A 21,179-nucleotide genomic window follows, 5' to 3' on the forward strand; every position below is an offset into this window, starting at 1 on the left:
CTGGATGTGCAGTGGAAGCATTAATGTGAAGGGGGGTACCGGGGAGGCTCTGGGTGAATCTCGATGGTGTGAACCTGCCAAGCTCTGCCCAGTTGGCCTGTGCTTCCTGCCTGGCCCAGACTTGCTCCCTGGTCTTCCCCAGGCTCCTGATTTCCCCTGGCCAGATGTTTGTGGGATTAGTGCAGCTGATAAGCCTGAGGATGAACCACAGTGTCCCAGAGGCTCCGGCAACTCGCCCAGCAGGTGGAGAGAAGCTGGGAAGAGGCCTCCCTGGGCACCCAGCAGTGCCCATGGTTGGCAGCGTGGGTATGGGGGTGTGAGGAGGTCAGACCTGACTTGAGGTCAGGGTAGGCTCACTCCACCTGCAATACAGCATTAGGTGTGGCTGAGTTTCTCCTCTTGGGGAGCTGTACCTAAGTGATTAAAGACATGGTGAGTGTTTAAAAACTATTACAGTGAAAGACATCCTGCCATTATTCCCCTTCAAAATCCTCCCTCTCACTTCAAACACATCCCCTCATTCCTGCCACATTCTGAAGCAGTTCGAGAAGTTGTCTTCTGGGAGTGTCTTTAGCTGCACGTTGTGGCTGCTTTGATGTCCTGAGGTGATTCAAAACATTGACTTTTCATGGTCCTTTTGGCTTTGGGAATGAGCTAGAAATCGCAAGGTGCCACATCCAGTGAACGCGGTGGATGAGCACACACTGTTATATTTCTACCTGCCTACCTTTCCATTGGATGGCCCTCAGCAGCAGCATTTACTGTAGTTTTGATCACACCTCTTGGAGACACAAAAGAGGACTTCTAGAACTGCTTCAGAAAATGGCAAAAATGATGGGATAATGGAATATTTTGAGTGGAACTAACAGCAATGTCTTTTACTGTAGTATTTTTTATTTAAACATTAACCATATATTTTGATCATACCTCATTTTTTATATCTATATATCTATATATATCTTCCTATCCATCATTCTTGTCCTATATCTCCTTCCCGAGAGCAGGCTATAGATTAGAATTTCTCTTTCTAAGGTAGGTCATAGAAACTCCAATCTTCCCTTTCTTTCTCTGGCATTATTTGACAGCAAATGATAAGATCCCATTTCAGAAGATCCTGATCCATACCTGGGAAAAAGGAATGATACACAGAGAGGCCAAGAAGAATCTGAGCACATAGCCCTCACTAACTTCCCCTCTCAGTCTACTAGTTCGCACCCTTTTGTTTGATCATATTTCTACACAGTTGTCCATGCGTCAATCATGCCCATGCAAAGAAATCTGCATGAAAACCCAGAAGGCTGGGACTTAGACAGTTTCTCAGTAGCTTAATACATGGAAGTTTCAGTGTGTGGGAGAGTGGTGGCCAGGATACTGAAGCTTTCTGTATCTGGCTTAGTGTACCTTTTATATGTAACCTTTGTAATATTCTTTATCGTAAACTGGTGAATGGAAGTGTTTCTCTGATTCTGAGAGCTGGTCTAAGAAATTAGCCACATTTTGGAAGGGGTCATGGAAACCCCCATTGACAGTAGTCAGAAGTGCAGGGAAAATCTCCTGGGGCTGGTGACTGACATTTCATGTGTGTGTGTGTGTGTGTGTGTGTGTGTGTGTGTGTGTGTGTGTACAGTTTTGGGGACTGAACCTTCAATACAGGGATCTGACACTGTCTCTACATAGACAGTGTGAGAATGGGGTTAGAGGAAGTCTAATGCAGAATCGCTTGCTTGGTGTGTGGGGTTGTGGTGGGTGGGGTTTCCCACACTCCTGGCATTGGAAGTTCAGTGGGAGAAACTGGGTTTGAATTTGGAGTGCATTTTTCCTGAGCTTGACCATCTCTCTCTGCTCCAGCAGAGCTGGAGTGGCCGACTTTAATTTGGCCAGCAAGGCTGGAAAATAACAAAACAGAATCTGTATGTGGGTTTCATTTAATTTTTTTCCCTAAAAGACCATTTTGAATCCTAGAAGAGTACAAAGGATGGAGAAATTCATATTCAGAGTGAACCGAGCTCATGAGAACTGGCCACACTGTCCTGGTTTGGGTGAGCCCACAGCTAAATTCTTATAGTAGCTGTGGGCCTTCCGTCACAACCCAGGACTCAGATCTGATACCTGTGCATGCTCACACACACTCGCTCTCTCCTACTCTTTCTGGCTGTGTCCTGACTTCTGGGGGTACCTGATGCTTTGACAAACACCTAACGGGTGTTCCACAAACCACACCCAGGCAGGCTGATGGCTCACACACCTAGGAACAGTCCCTAAAGCCCCACATGACCCAGGTCAGATCACTCAAGTCATCCTGCCCTACTCCCTGTCAGTACCTCTGCTTTAAAGGTTGGTGAGCACAGTGGAGGAGGAAGGGTACTGGTTGTGTTACTGGCTCTGTAACTTTGAGCAAGTTGTCTAACTTCTCTGCTTCCATCTCATCTATAAAATAGCGGTGATAACAGTAGATACTACTGTGAGCCAGGCACTGTTGTAAGCACTTTCCATGTGATAGTGCATTTACTTCTGACTAATTGCCCTGAGGTCAGATTTAATTATATCTGCATTTGGCAGGCGGAAAAGATGAGTAACTTGCCCAAGGTCACACAACCAGCAGGTGGCAGAGTCCCAGCCAGTTGCCTGTACATTTTGTGTTCTAACCATCACTCTGTAGCTCCAGCCTGCATGGGCATGATTGACGCATGGACAACTGTGAGGATTAAGTGAGATAAGACATGAAGTGTGCTTAGGGTAGGACCTGGTGTAAGCATGTGGTATGCGTGTAGTGTGTACTCTAGTCAGCTGCCACTATTATTATTGGTCCTGCTCCTCACCTCCTCTTGGTACTAGGTATCAAAACTAGGACCTTGTCCATGCTAGGTGAGCACTCTAACATTGAGATACATCCCGGTCCTTTTTAAAAGAAAATTTAAGATGTGATATTGCTAAGTTGCGCAGGCTGACTTCAAATTTGTGATCCTGCTGTCTCAGCCTTGAGTACCATATCCTGGAATCTGGCATGTGCCACCTCGCCTGGCTGGTGCTATTCTTAGTCACATATTCATCTGTCCTGAAAGAAGGAAGCATTTTTCTCAGTCCTATCTCACAATCCCCACCTGACACTGGGCCCAAGGCCACTCATCCGGGCCACACTTGCTCAGCTAGTTGGCCTGGAAACAGAGCCTAAGCTGGAGCTGCCAGGGGTTAAGATCTGGGACAGTGGCCTCTCCATGGCCCTGGGCCCCAGTCTGGGCTACTCTTTCTACCCTCTGCAACATCTGCTCAGACCTGGGCAGTTGGCCCCAGAATGACTGCCATCACCCCTGACCTCTGGCCTCCACCCAGCACTTTCTGTCCTAAGCTGTTGTCTCTGGATTCTCCAAAGTCACCCTGGCAGGTGACTTCAGAGACACCTCGGAGGAGAATTAGACCAGAACCATGTTAATGAGGCCCCGAGGACCTGCCTGGGAGCCACCATCTGGAAAAGGTGATAGCTACGGCTGCTGGGCTCCAGCCAGACCCGAGCGCTGACTTGGGAGTGAAAAATATGGCTCCACTATTCTGCAACAGTGTGCACCAGGAAGTGGAGTCTATTTCCCAGGCCTCCAACTGGGGTGGCCTTGTGGCTGGCTCTCACCCACAGAATGCAGCAGAACATTCTGAAGCACAAACCTTGTGGGTTCTACCTTCATCCTCTGAGACCTCTGAGCCCTGAAAGAAGATGCACTCCATGAAGAGAGACACCCAGCCCCAGCTCCTCCAGGAGCAAGTCCAAGTGTATGGCCACAAACACACTCATGGGACAGCCTGAGAAGCCCAACAGAAAAACAATAAATCACAGTTGGTTAAGCCATCAAGTTTAGGGGTAGATAATTGTCTGGAGAGAATGGCCTGGGTGAGACAGGGAGAATACTCTCTGCCTCCCCCAATTCCCATGGGCTCAAATATAGAGAAGCAGCCTATGGCTGCAGCCCCTGGCATGCTGTGGGCTGTTCCCAAGGCTGGTGCCCAATCTTCTTTGGGAAGACTGTCTTTTCTGGTTTGCATTCCTCATTCTGCAGGAGATTGGCCTCCTTGCTCCTGAGCCCTCTGTGGCTCCCCAGTGCCCAGGGTCTCACCTGCACCCCTGTTCATACTGAGCTAGAGAATGCTGTGGGGTTAGGGGTCTGAGGGGTAGTGGTGGGAGTCGGGGGCAGGCAGCCCTAGGAAGTAGGGTCATTACCAGCTCCTGGTTAAGTGGGGGTGGAGTGCCAGAGTGGGATATGCAGGAAAACCCGGGAGGGGAAGGATGGGGATCCTGAGGGTGAGCCAGCTCTCCAGCTTAGCTGCGTGGGAAGAAACAGCGCTCATCAGCTCGTTTCACTTACACGTAGCCAGATAAGGAGCATATGTGCCTCCGATAGGCCCCCCACCCCCTCCTACCCATGGATCTGTGGCCTCTCACACCCTGTGCCCGTCTCTGTGTGATGGTTACCAGAGATTTGGGCTCAATCCAAATATGTCAATTTCAGGTGATGAATGATCCAACCCGTCTTAATTTGCCTGTTAAATTTCCTCGTGGTGGAAATAAATAGCCTCAGTTCATCAGAGAAGAGCTTTCCTCGGGAGCCTTTCATGAAAGGCTGCGGTGAGTACTGATTTGCATGTTTTGCACTGCATGCTCTGGGGAGCCTGCGGGTGCAGCCTCCGTCCCCAGCGCTGCTGGGATTGGCCATGCAAAAAGCACCAGTTGCCGAGAAGTGGGAGGCAATGAGGGTGAAGGAGACCGTGGGCTGGGCGCGCGTACCTTTGCATTCTAGACCTCCATGCTGGGAGCAAGAAGTGAGAACAAGAATGAAGCTGCATGCGGCTGGGGTGTGGTGCTGGGGTTGGGCTGTGCACCCCTACGTGCGGACATGCAGAGCTGGCTGTGGACACGGCTTCAGAGGGAACCCGTGGCTCCATGGGAATGTCCTCCTGTCCTGCCGCACCGTCAGGGCTGTAACGCCCCAGTGTGAACCTGTGCGGACACTGAGGGACCTCAGCAGATGTCCAAAGGAAGTGAGGGGGGCAGACCCTCTGACCCGTGGGGCCAGGTGTGACAACACATTCCACCCCCATGAGGTGAACCCAGCATGTCCCCAGGTGCCCGGCCTGACTAGGGTTCTGTTACAGAACGCCGCCCAGCTGACTATCCCAGTGGGACCTGAGCAGCACCCACTGGAGACTTGCAGGGCCTGGATTTCAAATCCAATTTTGACATTAACTCCTATCCTGTTCCGGAAGCCACTGTCACCAAGGACCCTGGTGTCTTAGCTGTAAAACCAAGGCCTCGGCCTAGAAGCCACTGGCAGGTTCTGTGGCTGTGTGACTCTATCAGGGCCCTTGGCACCCACTTCCCCCTCACCCCAGCACCCTCTTCCCTGGACTCAGATCCAGCAAGGCGAAACCCCTGTCTATCCCCACCTTCCTTGGGAGCCGGAACCTCATTTTTTCCCCAAAACCCATTAAGGAGAGGGTGAGAAAATGGGTTGCTATGGAAACCAAGCCAGCTGAGGTTTTAGAGACCTTAGCCTCCTTGTTTGCCTGTCCTCTTCCACTCTGATCTTATTAGTTTTAATTGACATAATCATCGCTACGTCCAGCCGAGGCGCAAGGAGCAGCTGTGTTCTTGCTGCCCACCACCAGCCCTGACCTTCTGAGGCCCTTCCTGTCACCTTCCTCCCTCCCATCTGCCTCCTCTGGCTTTTTCTGCCCCAGTGGCAGATTCTGAGCAGGGCCAGGGCCCCTCTGGTCCAGGCAGAACCTGTGAAAACAGAGGAGGTTTTCAGGGGGTGGATGGGCTGGAGTTTAGGGGCACGATGGGAAATATTTCTGGGGGCTGGGTTGGGGATGCCACAGATGGCCAAGATCCACATGCACAGCCTGTGTCCTCTCCCACTAATGGCCCCCACCTTCCTGCCAAAGCCTATAGTAGGACTAGCCAGAGAAGGCCAGCTCGAACCATTTCCAGGTTGGGGAATGCAGGATGGGTTCCGTCACCCAAAGGTGAACCAAGGGTGGGCAGTCAGCTCCGTCCCTCCTGTGCAAGGCCAACTGTGCCCATGCCAAGCTAGGATGCTGACCCCAGTGTGGCAGGACAGTTATTCATGGAAGGGCAGCTCTGGCTCCTGCTGGGAGACCCAAGGGGACCAGTGCCTGGCTGTAGGACACTGGTTCTTAACGGAGGGTGATGTTCTCCAGGGTATAGTAGGCAGTGCCCGGAGACATTTTTATTTATCACATGGGCAGGGGGTGGCTATTGGCACCTAGGGGATGGAGACATGGGATGCCCCTAAACACCTCATGGTGCACAGGTGGTCCCTTATGGCCGTGAGATTTCCTACTCAAGCTCCACAGTGCTTGGGAAACCCTGTCCCAGCTGTTGCTGTCCTCATAGGCAGTACAGGGCTGCAGACTGACATGTTCTTCAAACTGCACTGTCACCCTTGCTGTAGAAGTTGGGCCCCGTAGGTCCAGAGGGGGACTCTGCAATGTTTCTGACTCCCTGGGTCTCCAGGAGTGGAGGAGCCAGCCTTGGGTCAAGGGAAGGACAGTGCGTTGGGTTGGGGGCTCCCCCCCCACCCCTCCCAGTGGATCACAACATTTCTAAACTCGTTAACTTTTAATTACTACCTTCCCTCTGCCTGAGTACACTGGCTCTGTGCCACGTACATCTCTATTAAAATTCAATTTATGTCCATCATAACTAATTCCTGCACTTCAGCCTTCTCTCTGTCAGCCTTCAATTTTCAGACAAGATGTCCAAGCTCTCAGCAGAAGTGGGCTAAATCTCCTCAGAGCCTGGCAGCAGGCAGATGGAAGGAGGCTCTGCGGAGGAAGAGGAGGCTGTGGCTGGGAGGGAAGTGGAAAAGCCTCTCCCCTAGGAGGAGCCGGGCGGTCAGGGGGGCAGTGTCATGCTCATGTTCGTGTTCTTGGCGGCGCTGAGAGGGCCTTTTCCACTTGGAGAGTGACTAGGGACCAGACACCACTCTATGCACTTGATCTTGCAAGACATTCATGACCAGCCTGGGAGGCAGCTGTTACTTTTGGTGTTCCCATCTCACAGGCCAGGCAGCTGTGGCAGCTCAAAGCCACACAGGGAGTGAGTCAGGGACAGGACAGACAGGACAGACGCCTCTCAAACTGTGGAAGACACACCAGGTAGCAAAGGTGTGTAAGGACACCTTCACATCACAGAGCCCGCGGTGGGCTTGCGTGCAAAGCAAGGCAGAGATGGTCAAGAAGTATTGGCCCAGCCCTTTCGTAAAGGAATCCCGGACTAATCCCGGAAGAGGGCAGGACAGGGTCTCCGGCTCTCTTGACTCAAATCCCCGGAAGACGAAGCAGCACCTAGAGATGCAGCCAGAAGCACCCTTCCTGCGCGGTGTCTCCTGCGGCCATCTGGGGCCAGCACTAAGTGCCAGCGCTTCCTCCGTGAGCTCCTGGATGCCACCTGTGTGTGCTCAGGGCTCCTCAACTCAGCCCCCTCTAAGGTCTCTCAGCTTCCATGGCCCTAAACCCAGCTCAGTGTTTGTGTCCAGCAGCAGCTGAGACCGCTGGTCACTTGGTCCTTGCGAAGCCCCTCTCTTCCATGGGCGTCAATCTCCCACTTCCCCGTTCCTCTCGGCCCAGTGCCTGTGCTCTGCAGGGCTGGCTCTCACTGCTTCATCTGTCACCCTCTGGAACCTGCCAGCCCTTGCCCCTGGTGCCATCTCCACTCTCGCCCCCTGCCCTCCCCCTGTGCCAAGTGCCATGGTTCCTAAACTAGAATCTTCAGTTTAGTGTTCTCCTCTGCCACCTGCTGACGTCTCCCCCTGATGCTCACCATGCCCAGGACTGAGCCCAGAACCTTCCACAGGTTCCTCCCAGGGTCTCCTTCACCACAGCCTCACCACTGCCTCCTTCCCCCCCGCCCCCAAACCCCAGCCAGTGACCACAAAGCCTGCTGAGCCCATCATGGCTCCACCTCCACTGTCACCAGGATGGCCCAGCCACCACTCCCCTGCTGGGCCAGGCCAGCCCAGCTCCCGACTGCTCCCTACCTCCTACCCGCTGCCACAGAAAATGCTGCACATGCATCCGACCTCCTCCTCTCCCTGGGAAGGACAAATCAAGGCCTCCACAGAGCTTCTGGAGGAAAACCAAGTTCCTTGGTCCTGGCCCTGATCTAGGCTCTGATATCTCACCTCTCCCCACCTCCCCGCACACTGGTCTTCTAGCTCCTCTGGCCCCAGTGTGTCCCCAGCATCCCTCCTCCTGCCTCCTCCAGCTCTGGCTGATTCCCTGGGCCTGGGGCAGCCTCAGTGGAATCTTCTTGGCGTGTGGGTTCCCTGATAGCACCCGTCAAGACCAGCACCCATCAGCACCAGTGTCATCTTTTAACTTTGCGGCCACCTGTGTGAGGGGAGATCTTGCTGTCCTGGTTATACCATATCCGGTCACATGACAGCCACAGACCTGTGTGGCGAGGACAGAGTGCTACCAGCACCTTCCACCAGGACAGCCTCTCTCTCACTCCACCTGTCCATGCCTGTGGGCTCCTCCCCACTTGGGCCCAGGGCTGCCTCTGCCAGCAACCACCCCAGCTCCCTCAGCCCAGGTGCTCACAGGAGTCATCTGTGCCCATCTGCCTCCTGCACCGCCCTGGATACTAACCACCCCTGTGGCCAGCCCTGCGCCAGGCAGGGAGGCACCTCGAGCTGCTTGTCTCTGCTCTGTGGCTTCAGCCCTTGGCCAAGAAACAGAGTTTCCCTCGCCTCCCTCATCAGGAGGCCCCACTGCAGGCTCTGTGATGTGAACGGGACCCTAAGTGAAAGTGGCTGTCTGGCCCTGGCACGAGGAAAGTCATTAGTCCCTGTGTTCTGGGAGTTTGTGAATGAGTGAAGAAACAGGGCCAGGTAGAGGAAAAGTCTGTGTGCCAGCTGTGAATATTTCTTCTGCACCGATTTAGGAGGCTAGCTGAGTCAGTTCCCAAAAGGCTCGACCTATAAGTGCTCTAGCAAAGGACAAGCATCCCCAAGCAGCACAGAGCTGAGAGGAATGCAGGCCTGGAGTCCAAAAACCCCAGTGATGTCTGGCTCTGCTTGTACTGTTGTGTGACGTTGGGCAAGTTGCTGAACCTGTATGAACTATAATCCTTCACTGTATAGTAATTGCACCAATGGCCCAGAACTGCTGCCAATGAGAACGTGGCCGGTTCCTGCCACCAACCTGCCATGGGCTCCAGCACCTTCTGCAGGCCTGCCGGTCTCAGGTGTCTGCCTCTGTGGCTGGCCCTCACTTTGAAAGGAAGGCCAGAGAGGGTCAGAGAAATAAGAGACACAGCTGTTGGTCTGCAGAGCCTCGCTTCAGCCTTTCCTTCAAAGCCTGCCAGAAGCCCTGCGTGCGTCGCCTGCCTTTGTCTGGGTCCCCTCTGGGGCTGTTGCGCACATGGGCTGTCCTCACATGTGGCTGTGCCTGTGAGTTCTGCCTTCAGCGATGCTGGCCAGGCATGGGGCTGGTTCACCCAGCTTCCCTTCCATCCACCAGGCAGCCTTGGTCAGCCCCTCAGAAGGGGCGCTGGGGCAGAGGGGACACCCAGTGACAGGGTGAGGACAGAGAAGCCTGTCCAAGGTGCAGAAAAGACAACATACTGGGACCCCGCGGACCTCTCGGATGTGCTGCCCCCCTGCTCTCTGGGTGACCCCAGGCTTCCCTGAGTGCCAGGCTCCTTGCTCTGCAAATGAGGGTGATAACAGTTGCCCTGAGCCACTGTGAGATAAGGTATGTAAAGTATCTGGCACCAAGTGTGCCTCGGGAAGCATCGGTCCTACTTTGCATACAAACCTGACTACATGTTTCTCTAGGTGTGTGTGTGTGTGTGTGCGCGCGCGTGTGCATGCCTCACTCATCTCACCCTTTTTCCTGTTTAAGTGTGAAGATAACTATTGGAGGAGGCCTCCCCCAGGTGGGGCAATGTACCTGATTGATGACTTTGGCAGGACATGGCCACAAGGACAAGGGTGACAACACCACCCACGGCCCTTGCAGGTGCAATGCATGTAAACTGATGCTGGACTGACTCGGCCTAGCAGGTGGCTCCTAGAGGGGAGGGAAGCTGAGAACGGGGGGTGTGGGGACACTAACTGATGAAGCGGCTCCAGAAGCGTCCCAGTGGGGCTCCCATCCCACATGGTCAGAGACTCACCTGACCCCTGGCGTGCAGCAGATACACACTCTCAGAACAGTGGAAAGTGCATATGAGGCTGTGAAGAAATCCACTCCCACACTCTCACAGATGTGTGAGAGCCTATCCATCCAGACACAGCACACAGTATCCCCTGGGCGTTTATTACAGGTGAGGGGGTGCCATGGGGCCAAGGACTTTGGGAAGGCCTTTCTAGACAGTGTCCCATTCATGTGAAGGAAAGGATCTCATTTTTTTACAGTCAGATTTCACTCTGTCCCCAAGGCTACTTCTCAAATTGCATAGCCATTTTGTTTTGCAAACTGGGAATATAAGGCTGGGTTTAAAATGGATAAAGATTCATCACTAACAAGGTCTCATAGCACTTGCCAAAGTGGAGTTTTTGTTTGTTTTTTGTGGCACTGGCAGTTGAATGCAGGGCTTTCACATTGAGCTGGATACCCAACCTCCCACTTTTTTTTTTTTTTACTTTTTACTTTGATACAGGGTCTCACCGAGTCACTAAGTTGCTCAGGCTGGGCTAGAACTTGAGATCCTGCTGCCTCAGCCTTCTGAATGCTGGGATAACAGGTGTGTGCGACCACATCCAGGTCTGAAGAAGAGTTCGTTAAGAAGGGCTGGGGGCCGTAGCAGGAGGTTGGAACAGGCAGACAGAGCCCCAGGTGACCCCATGGAGGAGACAGACTCATCTGCACCATGAGTTCAGCTGGGTTTGCAGTCAAATTGTCCAATGACTTGATCAAGACCGACAGTTGCACAATCTCTATAGGAGCCATTTAGTTGATGAAATCCTGCACAGCCCCCAGCATTACTGTGCCCTGTTCCAAGAAGAGACTAGAGTCCAGGTGACTGCTGCCCAGGCCACAGGGCTAGTGGAGGAGGGAAGGAACTCAGGCAGCCTAACTCCAAGTCTCTGCCACCATCGATGGATGTGGACCCCCATGCTTGCCACTGTCACATTGTGGTCATGTGCCCCATGACAACATTTCCATCCACATAGACGACAGTGGTTCCATAAAATTAAAATGGAGCTAAAAAAATTCTCACCACAGAGTAGCACCATGGCCAAGATAACATTGTAGCTCAGTGCTGGTGTAATCACACCCACTGCACTACCAGTTGTACAAAACTATAGCACATACAATGATGCACACCATATGACACCTGATAGTAAATGACTGTGTGAGTGGTGTATTTACTATACTATACTTTTACCACAATTTTAGAGTTATTTCTTCTACCAATACAAAAATTCACTGTAAAAGAGTGTACACTGTTAACGCTGGCAGCAGCCTCAGACAGCTTTGTTCAGCGTGGCTCCTGATGGCATTAAAAGACCAGGTCATTTGATTCACCTACACTGCCTAAGTTTGTGTAAGTGCACTCTGATGTTTCCATGATGACAAAATTGCTCAGTGATGAATTCTCCAATGTTAAGCAATGCTGGACTGTACTTAGATACGCAGGGTTGCCTCTCTGTCTCTGTCTCTGTCTCTCTCTCTCTCTCTCTCACACACACACACACACACACATACGAGCATGCCCACATACCACATCCATGTGACTACAAATCCTGCCAGGAATAAAGACTCTCAGAGACTGGCCTCGAGTGTGAACTTCCTCCTTGGGACTCAGGATGGGAAACACAGTTAAATTTATGGCAGCACTTCTAATCTTATTTTCTCCAACTTGCTGAGTAAATTTAGCCATTTCTTTGCCTGAAAATTGGACACCATCATCTTACTCAAAGCCTGGGGTTTATAAAAGTCTAGGAAGCCCTCAGCATCAAGGAGTAGCCAGAGAGCCATGAGGTGTCAAGCTGGCCAGCCTCCTACATAATCCAATTTCCATGTGCATTTATTAAAAGGTGAGCCTGGAACATTTTGTTCAGCCAAAACCAAGAAAGTGCTCAAAATCTAATGAGTATACATTGAAAAGATCTGTAATTCAGCTTTAAGAGGTTCCACTGGCTGAATCTGGGTTATTAAGAGCACTGAAATGAAATGACATGGATTAATTAAAACACATTGAGTAAAAATACATATATTTGAATATATATTTACATATATATCTATGTATTTGGGTAAAAATAAACCCATGAGTTCACACTGATACTAAATTATTTCACAGGGAGTGAGAAGATAAAGCTTTTTATAAAACCTTGATAAATAAGAGAAGTGAAAGAAAATCTCGGTAACATAAACGCCATGAAAAAAACTGATTCAGCTAAGATTCACCCACAGGCTACATCACTGGATGGAAATTCCCGGGGAGGAGCATATTCAAGCCACACATCACTCGTCACTCGGAAACGACAAAGGCAAGGAGATCCACTGGGGAGCGGGCCTGCAATCCCAGGACTGTACTCTGAGAGGCTAAAGCAGAAGGATGCCAAGTTCCAGCCAAGTCTGAGTAACTTAGTGAGACCCTTTCTCAAAATAAAAAAATAAGTCATAATAAAAAGGGCTGGAGATGTAGGTCAATGCACATTCTCTGGGCTTGATATTCACAAGCAAAGAGGGGGAGAGAGGGAAAGAGGGAAGAAGAGAAGGAGGAAGAGGAAGAGGAGGAGGAGGAGGAGAGAGAGAAGTGGGGGGGGGGGAGAGACCCAAACTTAAGATGCTGACAATGGAGACATCTGGTAAGCGTCACCTCAACCAGGTGATCAAACCTAACATCTTCACTGGGGCAAGCTGACGTCACGTGCTTTTTGGTATGACGCAGGAAGTGCACACACTCATGTCATATTATTACCAAAAACGAGGGTACAGATGGACAAATTCACATCGGGAGAAGGGTTGTAAAGGACTGTAAAGATTCCTGACATCTAAAAGTAGTGCGTGGTCCTTGATTAGATCCTGTATCAAATAACAGCAACATGTCCATAAAGGACATTGATTAGGTCAAACAAGTGGACAGTGGGACAAATGGAGAAGTCTGCACGTGGGCTGTGTGTTAGGTAGCAGTACTGGACCAATGCATGTAAGAACTGTGCAATGGTTCTGGGGGAGAATGCCCTGTCCTGAGAAAACACTAGTTAGAAGTGAGGAGACACAGTGGCTACAACAAATTCTTAAAGAGGTCAGCAAAAATAGTGAATGCGTCTGTGTAGATGTACTATTTTTCTAAAACTTGACAATTTTCAAAATGGAAAGCAAGGAAGAAAGACAGAGAGAGAGAGAGAGAGGGAATGAGGGAGGAACAACGGAAAGAAGGAAAAAAAAGCGCCTGCTGTGGGCGAGGCCCTTCTTGGGGACGGGAATGGTGTAGTAGAGGAGGCCTCTATCTGCCCACCACTTTTCCCTTTCTTCTGCCAACAACCTCCCTCCTTCCCTACCATGTGCTGTAGTGTGGGCAATGCCTGTGCCCTGGAGTAGACACGTGGTGCTTGCCAGGTCAGTACTGGTAGGACAAGCTGCTGCCCACTGATTGGTCCGAGATGACCAGAGCTGAGCCAATCAGGATCCTTCCCTGGGACTTTCTAAGTGAAACTTCCGGGGAATTTCCTTCTAGTCTGAAGTCAGCAGCTACAGTCTGTGACTCTTGAACTTCTCAGGGTCATTCACTGCAGGAGAATAGAGTCTGCACCTAGAGGCAGGTACAGTTGAGCAGCCTGGAGGGAAGAAGACCTGGCAGTGTCAAGTTCTAGAGTCTAAGGCTTGAGGTCTCTGGAGCCACTAAGGTTCGGGAGGCTCTGACCTCAGCCTTACGGTTCATTTACAGTGATTAGAAGGTGAGATGTAATGGGATGTCTTATGGACAATCCCAAAGGACAGAGGAGAGGGAGCAATGTGGAGAGACAGATGAGAGAGGAAGAGGGAGAGAGAGAAGAGGGGAAGGGAAAAGAAGGGAAGGGAAGGGAAGGGAAGGGAAGGGAAGGGAAGGGAAGGGAAGGGAAGGGGAGCAATCAGGCAGGACAGGCTTACTGAAGAAGGCATTTGGGCTGAGCACTGCAGGAGAGGAAGCTCTGAAAGGGGCCAGTTGGAAACCACCACAGCCTGCTTGTTGGGCATGTGCTACCCCATATGGGAGTGGCGGGAGGTAAGAAGATGCCTTCAGGAGCACGAACAAAGAGTCCTGAGGTCACACTGAGGGGTTCAGCCCTGCCTTGTGGGCACAGCAAGTTTTTGATTAGAGGAACATAATGACCAGCCCGCATTCAGGCGTGTGATTGCCGCCACACCATTGCAGCAAACACTCCTTTGGCGAGGAGGCAAAGGAGGAGCTTCCCGAGTGGAGGCTCATTTATTTCCCCCAATGACTTCCACCCAACACAGCTATAAAATGGAATATTTGCATTCTCCCCACTGCTTTGTTTTCTAGAATTTGCAGAGCACGGTTAGCAGAAAGATTGCTCAGGATACACATTAAGGAAGTGATTGCAGCAATCCTTCCTCCGTGAGAGGCAGGGTGGTGGATGGAAGGGAAATCCAGCTCTGCAGTCAGCTCAGCAGTAGGACCTGGGTGAATTCTTGAACTTCTCAAAGTTTCATGTGCTCATTTGTAAAATGGGGAAAATGCCCGTGCCTACTCACAGGATGGCTGGTAAGATTCAGTGTCCTAAGCGCAGAGCCTGCATCATAGTGCTGACCTTACGAATTATTTTCACTGACCATGATTATTATTATTGCTACCATTATGAACAGTTGAATCCTGACCACTTCCTCTAGGGACAAAAACTGACTGTTTTCAAATGTGGCTTCTTCTACTGGTAAGCAAGACTGATCCTTGAGCTGAACTATACTCTGCTTCCGTGTGGTACCCACCCTTGTGTCCTGGCAGTGCAGGGCACCAAATGATCAGCTCTGAATCAGATATGGAACAGGTTCTTCTCCTCCTAGATCCTGCTCCAGGTTCTTCCCAGAAGTCGAGGGCAGGCTAGAAGGCTCTGGTCCCACCTATCCTCATGTTAGGCCATCTTCCAGGTCTTGATATCCCATTCAATCACGTTCCCCACCCAAAAGGATGCAGGGGCTCTTCAGAGTCTGTCAGGGCCCTAGGGATGCTAGGCAGTGGTCAGGAGCAGCTCTGGACCCTTAAGGCTCTCCTATGGGCAACTTTAGGAGCCCCCTCTTTGGCTTCCTCTTGGGAGATTAAGGCCCAGGACAACCAATATGGAGGACCTCTTGTTTCCTGGTCTAGCTATCCCCATGCAAGAGGGGAAGATGCTAAATCCTGCCCTGGCCTCTCCTGCTCCTCCTTGGCCAATGAGGCCACACTACACCAGTAGACCCAGCCCAGGGTTAGGGCAGAAAGGACCTAGGGGCTCAGTTTACCCCAACATCGGGCCTCCCTGCTTCCTAAAAGAAAGGATGGTTGTCTGGGAAGGACAGGTCTTCAAGCAATTAAGCCCTTCCTCTCATTTGCATTCCTGTCCCCGGAGGCAGATTTGTATCAACATCCCCAGGGCAAGACAATCTTGTTTCCTCAACAAAACCGATTATGCACATCAGGCCTGGGGATTAATCACCAGCCACAGGGTTGGGAGCCAATAAAAAAGGCAGAGATGGGAGGATAAGAGTAGGAGGGAGGGAGCACAGGGCCAGGAGGAAGCTGGTGGCTGGGCAGGGCTGGGGAATAGCTGCTTGGCTCACATTGCTAGAGGCAAACCTGCCCTTGCTAAAACCCTGCTCCCACTCCCCATCTTTCTCCCCATTGGCTATGCCCTGGGGAGGGAAGGACCAGTCAAGCCCAGGGCTCAGGAGCCGGTACAAATAGAGTGATAAGGTCTGGGTACCCAGACAATCTCCATGCCCCTCCTGAATGGTCCCCCCAAGAGAAGATGTCTCCTCCCCTACTAACCCCAGGCCGCTGAGTGCCCTACCCGCCCCATGGTACCCAGGCCCCTCTCACAGGGCCCCCTGGGATAGCAGGGCTCTTCTCAGGAACAAATGAGAAAGGGGCTCTGGCCATAGCCATAGCTGCCGGCAGTGAGCCCCCATCCACCATTGTATGGGGAATCCCCAGCCCACCAGATAGCCATCCTCTGCTGGGGTCAGCAGCGTAAGCGGTGTCACTTCTGCTGCCCAAGAACACCGGACGGGGAGCCTGTGGCCAGGCCCACACCTGGATGTTTCCCATCAGGACAGGGAGGCGATGCAACTTGCCTGTACTCCAGGGAGAACTTGGTCAGCTCCCGGTTGTTGTGGAGCCACTTGAACTCCAGCGGCCAGCTGCCTTCCGCCATGCACGTGAGCACCAGGCGGTTCCCTTCCAGGTGCACCTGCGTCCGCACGGGCTCCGTCTTGAAATATGGGGACACATCATCTGCAGGAAACAAGGACACAGTGCCATCGGTTAGCACCCACTCAGCTACTTGCATTAGCTCATTTAGCACCCACGACAGAGGGAGCAGCTGCAGCCAGGTAACCTGCCCTAGGCCTCGAGGGGGAGGGGGAGAGGACTTAAACTTGGGTCAGTGTGACTCCAGGGCTTGGTCTTCAGCAGAGTCCTCCTCACCTGCCACCCAGAACTCTGCCTCCCTCTACCACATACACACCAGGCTGGCCGCCTCCGCTGCCACCCCTTAAATGTCACCCAGAGAACAAAGCAGTGGGTTCACAGAGCTGCAAGCGACAGCAGTCCCTATCCTGCTTCCCAAGGCTAGGGAAATCCTCAGAGGCATCAGGGGCAGGGTCTGCTCAGTGGGTCTTTCCGTCACCAGGTTGCTTGCTCCTGCCGTCTAAGGCCTTAGCAAGCCTGCCTCAACCTCCCCATTTACACCGGGACAGCTGCCTGGGGAGGGGAAGTGCTGCTGCTCGGGCTGTGGGCGTGGGGCCGAGTGGCTGCTGCACCTCTCTGCAGAGTCTTTTGAACCCTCTAAATTGACTCAGGCCCACAGATCATAAGCCCCACGGCCCCTCGACATGGGCAACACACTCTGGTCAAGGGACCACTTTGACCAACAGCTTTGGATGGAAGAGGAGCTTTCTGTCCCCTCCGGCTGGGAGGAGAGCAGGCCAAAGTAAAAGTAGAGGAGAGAGATAAAAGAATACTGAGGAAGTAGAGGAAGAAAGAGAGCTCTAAGCTCTACCCTGAGACACTGCCTTCCCCAGGTGGGGCCAGGCTGGGGACAGGAGCCAGTATCTGGCAATGATGTCCATGGCACTGGCCAGTCCTGGTTGATCTAGGGGCTCTAACATCTGCCCATTTAATCCCTGTGGCAACCCCTGACTCAGGGATGATAATTCATATTTTAGAGAGGGTGCAGAGAAGCCCTGGTGGGTGGAGGTCAGAATCTTGCTCAATGTCACGCAGCTGGAGATAGGAGAAAAGCTCTAAGCACTCGACTGGCCCCTCACTCAGATGAACTGGGATAGGGAGGGGAGAATAACAAGGACCAGGGAGGAAGCCACAGATAGTTTGTGTGCCCTGCACCTTGCATTTGATGGCTTGGGGAAGTGCGGTTCGGAAAGCACCGCTCAACAACTCATCCAGTGGTCACCCACTGTGTACAGAAGACCTGCCACATAGCGGCTAAGTGGCAGATGGGATCTGGTCCAGGCTTCCCAGATCACGTCCATGTGCCCTCTGCAGATCCCCATTCTCAGATCCACAAGGAAAGCTGCAGGCCCTAGGTTCCTGACCTCCAGGCCACTGGCTGGTGGGGGGGTCCCAGCATCTACTACCCCGTCTGTTCAGTCCACTACTTCCCAGGTGCATGCATGTGTGTGTGTGTGTGTGTGTGTGTGTGTGTGTGTGTATGGTGGTGGTGGTGGTGAAGCATTTCTTCTATTGAGTCCCAATCTCCATCAGCGGGCATGGAGGAGAAATAGCTGCAGTACGGACCAAATGAGATTAAGGGCTGAAATGCTGGTCCTGGGCCTGCCTTGGCATGGGTGTTCTGCAAATAGTCATTTTGTCTCAGAGACTAGCATGTGGGGGTCCATGTCCGGGAGGGGTACATCACCCTCCCTCACCTTCCCTGCTGGTGGATGCCATTCCTCGTGAGCCTAGAGGGCAGAAACCCACCTGACATTCTTCTTTTGGCTTAAGAAGGGAGGAAGAGGAGGAAGGGGCATGTGGCATCAGGGCGACTTGGGGTGGAGGAAGTGGGGCTCTCCTGTCTCTAGGCTGAGCTCAGGAGCCCTGCACCCTGCCTGCCTCTCATCCTTGGCTCTAACAAGCAGGGGGCATCCACGATCACATTCAGTCTTTGTTTCCAGGTCTCATCTGAGCTCAAGCACGGATTTACAAAAAATGTCCCAGTGGGCTTTTGGGGCCCAGGCCACTGGCCCTGACCCACAGTACCCCAAACCTTGGACCCCAAGGCTTAATCATATGAATGCATAACTTGCAGCATTTTGGGGGGGTCTCTTTCTTGAACTCCCACACTTATTACCAGCCCCAAGCCTGAGGGTGGCTCAGAGAAGGCGAGCCGCCCAAAGGCCCCCTTGCCTGACTGATGTCCGCTGAGTGGCACATTTTTTATTGCCTGCTCACAGTCATCTCTCCACTGCCCTTAACAACTGTCTCGTGAGCAGACTGGCCTTAAAAACAGTTGGGAGGACCTCGGTTAGAGTGTAGATTCAGAGGGGTGACCACCCTCCGCTGGCCCTGTGCGTCTAGGTCCTGGAGCCTCTGTGGCCTGGCTCCTGAGGCTGCAGGCACCCCTTTGCCAAGGAAAGTGACTGCCTCGCTGCCCTCAAGGCAGCCAGCTCTGCTCTCAGCGTAACAAATGGGCACATTCTCACTTCAAAGGCGCATTCATATTCTCCAGCAGCTTTCAAGAGCCCTTTGAATCGCGTTCTTAAAAACCCTCTGTTCGCGGCTGTCATCCCTCGTTTGTTTTAAAACAATAACATTCCCAGCCCCCGAGTGATTAAATCCCTTCCTTCCATGTAAGGCTGACTCAGAGCCACAACTGTCAGGAGTGTGTGTGTGCGCGTGTGTTATACACACATGCACACACACACTCACACACACTCACACACACATACGCTCTGTGCCTGGAGACCCTTGCCTCTGTGAACCTGCTCACGAGCAGTTTGCTCCCAGGTCTGCATTTGCTGGTTCGTTCTTCCCCTGACCTGAGAGCTGGGCAGTCTGGAAGAATGACTGGTACTTGGATGGGCTGATTCCTGCAGCTGCTGGAGAAGAGGGAAGGAGAAGGGAGGGAGGCCTGATTGGTACCAGGCCCCTTGCTGGGTGCTCCCCATCTGTCCCCTCTCCTCACCACCCCAAGGCTGCACAAAAGATACTGAGGCTCCTTTCCCAGTCCCCTGAGAGGATATCACCCCTTTCTGCAGTGCCCTCTGCCCTCTGGATACAGGGATTACATAATTACATAGGGGGATTGGCTGCGTGATGTGGGAAGGGAAAAGGATGACAGTAGGAATAACAGTGTGTGTGTGTGCGTTTGCTGTTGTCTACGTGTCCACATGTGTATCTGTGACTGTCATTGCATGCACCTGTGCACATCCGTATTTGTGCATATCAGTGTTGCAAATGTACAGGATGGTACAAATCATGGACCTTGGGAAAGTTACTTAACCTCTGCACCCCAGTTTCCTTAGCTGTAAGGCAGAATATCTCTGCAAGAAGATCGCACAAATTAATAAAGTTCTTAGAGCAGAGCCTGGTGCATGCTAAAGAAGGGGTAGCTACTATTACTATTGTTCATAAATGCAGATGGGCAGATTGCTCTGAAGAGATTATATCATGTTAGCTGGAGCTGGCCCCTCTGCCCAGTCTTTGTACTAGGATGGTGCAGTATGTATTTGTGCAACTGTGCACACCAGCCCTGTCAGCCACTGTTATGGCTTAGAGCAAAAATGTTCCCATGAGGCTCATGATTTTACAGATGGGGCTATTGGAAGGTGAATAAAGCACAGGGGCACTAACCTCATTAGTGGCTTAATCCATTGGTGACTTCATAGCTAAATGTGCTGTCAGAAGCAGGGCCTGGTAGGAGGAGGTAGCTCACTGGGGCATAACCTGGAAGGGTACATTATTGTCCCCAGCCCCTTCTTTACTCTCTTTCTGGCTCTTTCCTTTGTCTCTCTCCTTTTTGGTCACTATGAGGTAAGCAGCTTTATTCTACCAGGCTCTTTTGCCAGGCTGTTTCTGCCTTGGAGCCAGCTAACCATAGACTGAAGCCTCAGAACCATGAGCCTTAAACTCTGTGTCAAGTATGTTCCCTCAAAACAGAAAGCTGACTAATATAGCTACCTTTACTCTCCCAGTGAGAAGGGGAGAAGTGTGGGTAGAAACTCAATATAGAAAGATAGCATTCTTTTAAATGTCACCTTATTTTGAAAAAAACCAAAAAAACCAAAAAAAAAAAAAACAAAAAACAACAAAACACAGACTTTTTTTATCTAGACAAAGTGATTAAAAAGTTACATAAAAAATACAAAAGAATAACCAAGAATGGTCATGGTGGGAGGCTAGCACCTGATATGGAAATATATTATAAAGCTCCAATAATTAAAACAATGTGGTCTTTATGAATAGACCAACTATGGGACTATCTAGGAGGTTAAAGACGGGCTTAACTAGATATGGGGATTTTAATACATTATGAAAATGGAATTTCATGTCAGTGGGGAAAAGATCAATTATTCAACAAATGGTTTTGGAACAGCCAGGGAGCCATTTGGGAATAAAAAATAAAGTTGAATCTCTTCCTCACACTTTACCTCAAAATAAATGCTAGAGAGATCAGTGTTTTAAACATGAAAATGAAATTCTAAAAGAACTAGAAAAAAATCACAGAAATGTAAAAATACACAATCCTGGCAGGGTAGAATATCCACCAAGTACTTTCTAAGTACTACATGAGCTACAGATGGTTGGGAGACAGATTGATGCCTTCAACGATGAGAAAATTCTACACGGGTAGAAGAAAACTCACAAGCAAAAAGAAGTGACAAATGACAAACTGGGGGGAAGATATTTGCAACTCTTATCATAGGCAAAGAGTTAATTTTCCTGACATAAAAATGTTTCCACAGATCAATAAGGAAAAGATTAACAAACCAATAGA

General features: G+C 51.3%; 1 protein-coding gene across 1 annotated transcript in view; it reads right to left on the reverse strand.

The window, feature by feature from the left end:
• Positions 1-21,179, reverse strand: part of Sdk2 (sidekick cell adhesion molecule 2) — a gene marked incomplete in the record, with an annotated part of 261,617 nt that overhangs the window by 123,136 nt on the left and 117,302 nt on the right. Inside the window, 1 exon segment of the mRNA XM_013508659.1 lies at positions 16,300-16,459. Coding sequence (XP_013364113.1) covers positions 16,300-16,459 — 160 coding nt within the window.

The sequence above is a fragment of the Chinchilla lanigera genome, unplaced genomic scaffold (genome assembly GCF_000276665.1).
Source record: "Chinchilla lanigera isolate Chin_1 unplaced genomic scaffold, ChiLan1.0 scaffold00152, whole genome shotgun sequence".
Taxonomy (NCBI): domain Eukaryota; kingdom Metazoa; phylum Chordata; class Mammalia; order Rodentia; family Chinchillidae; genus Chinchilla; species Chinchilla lanigera.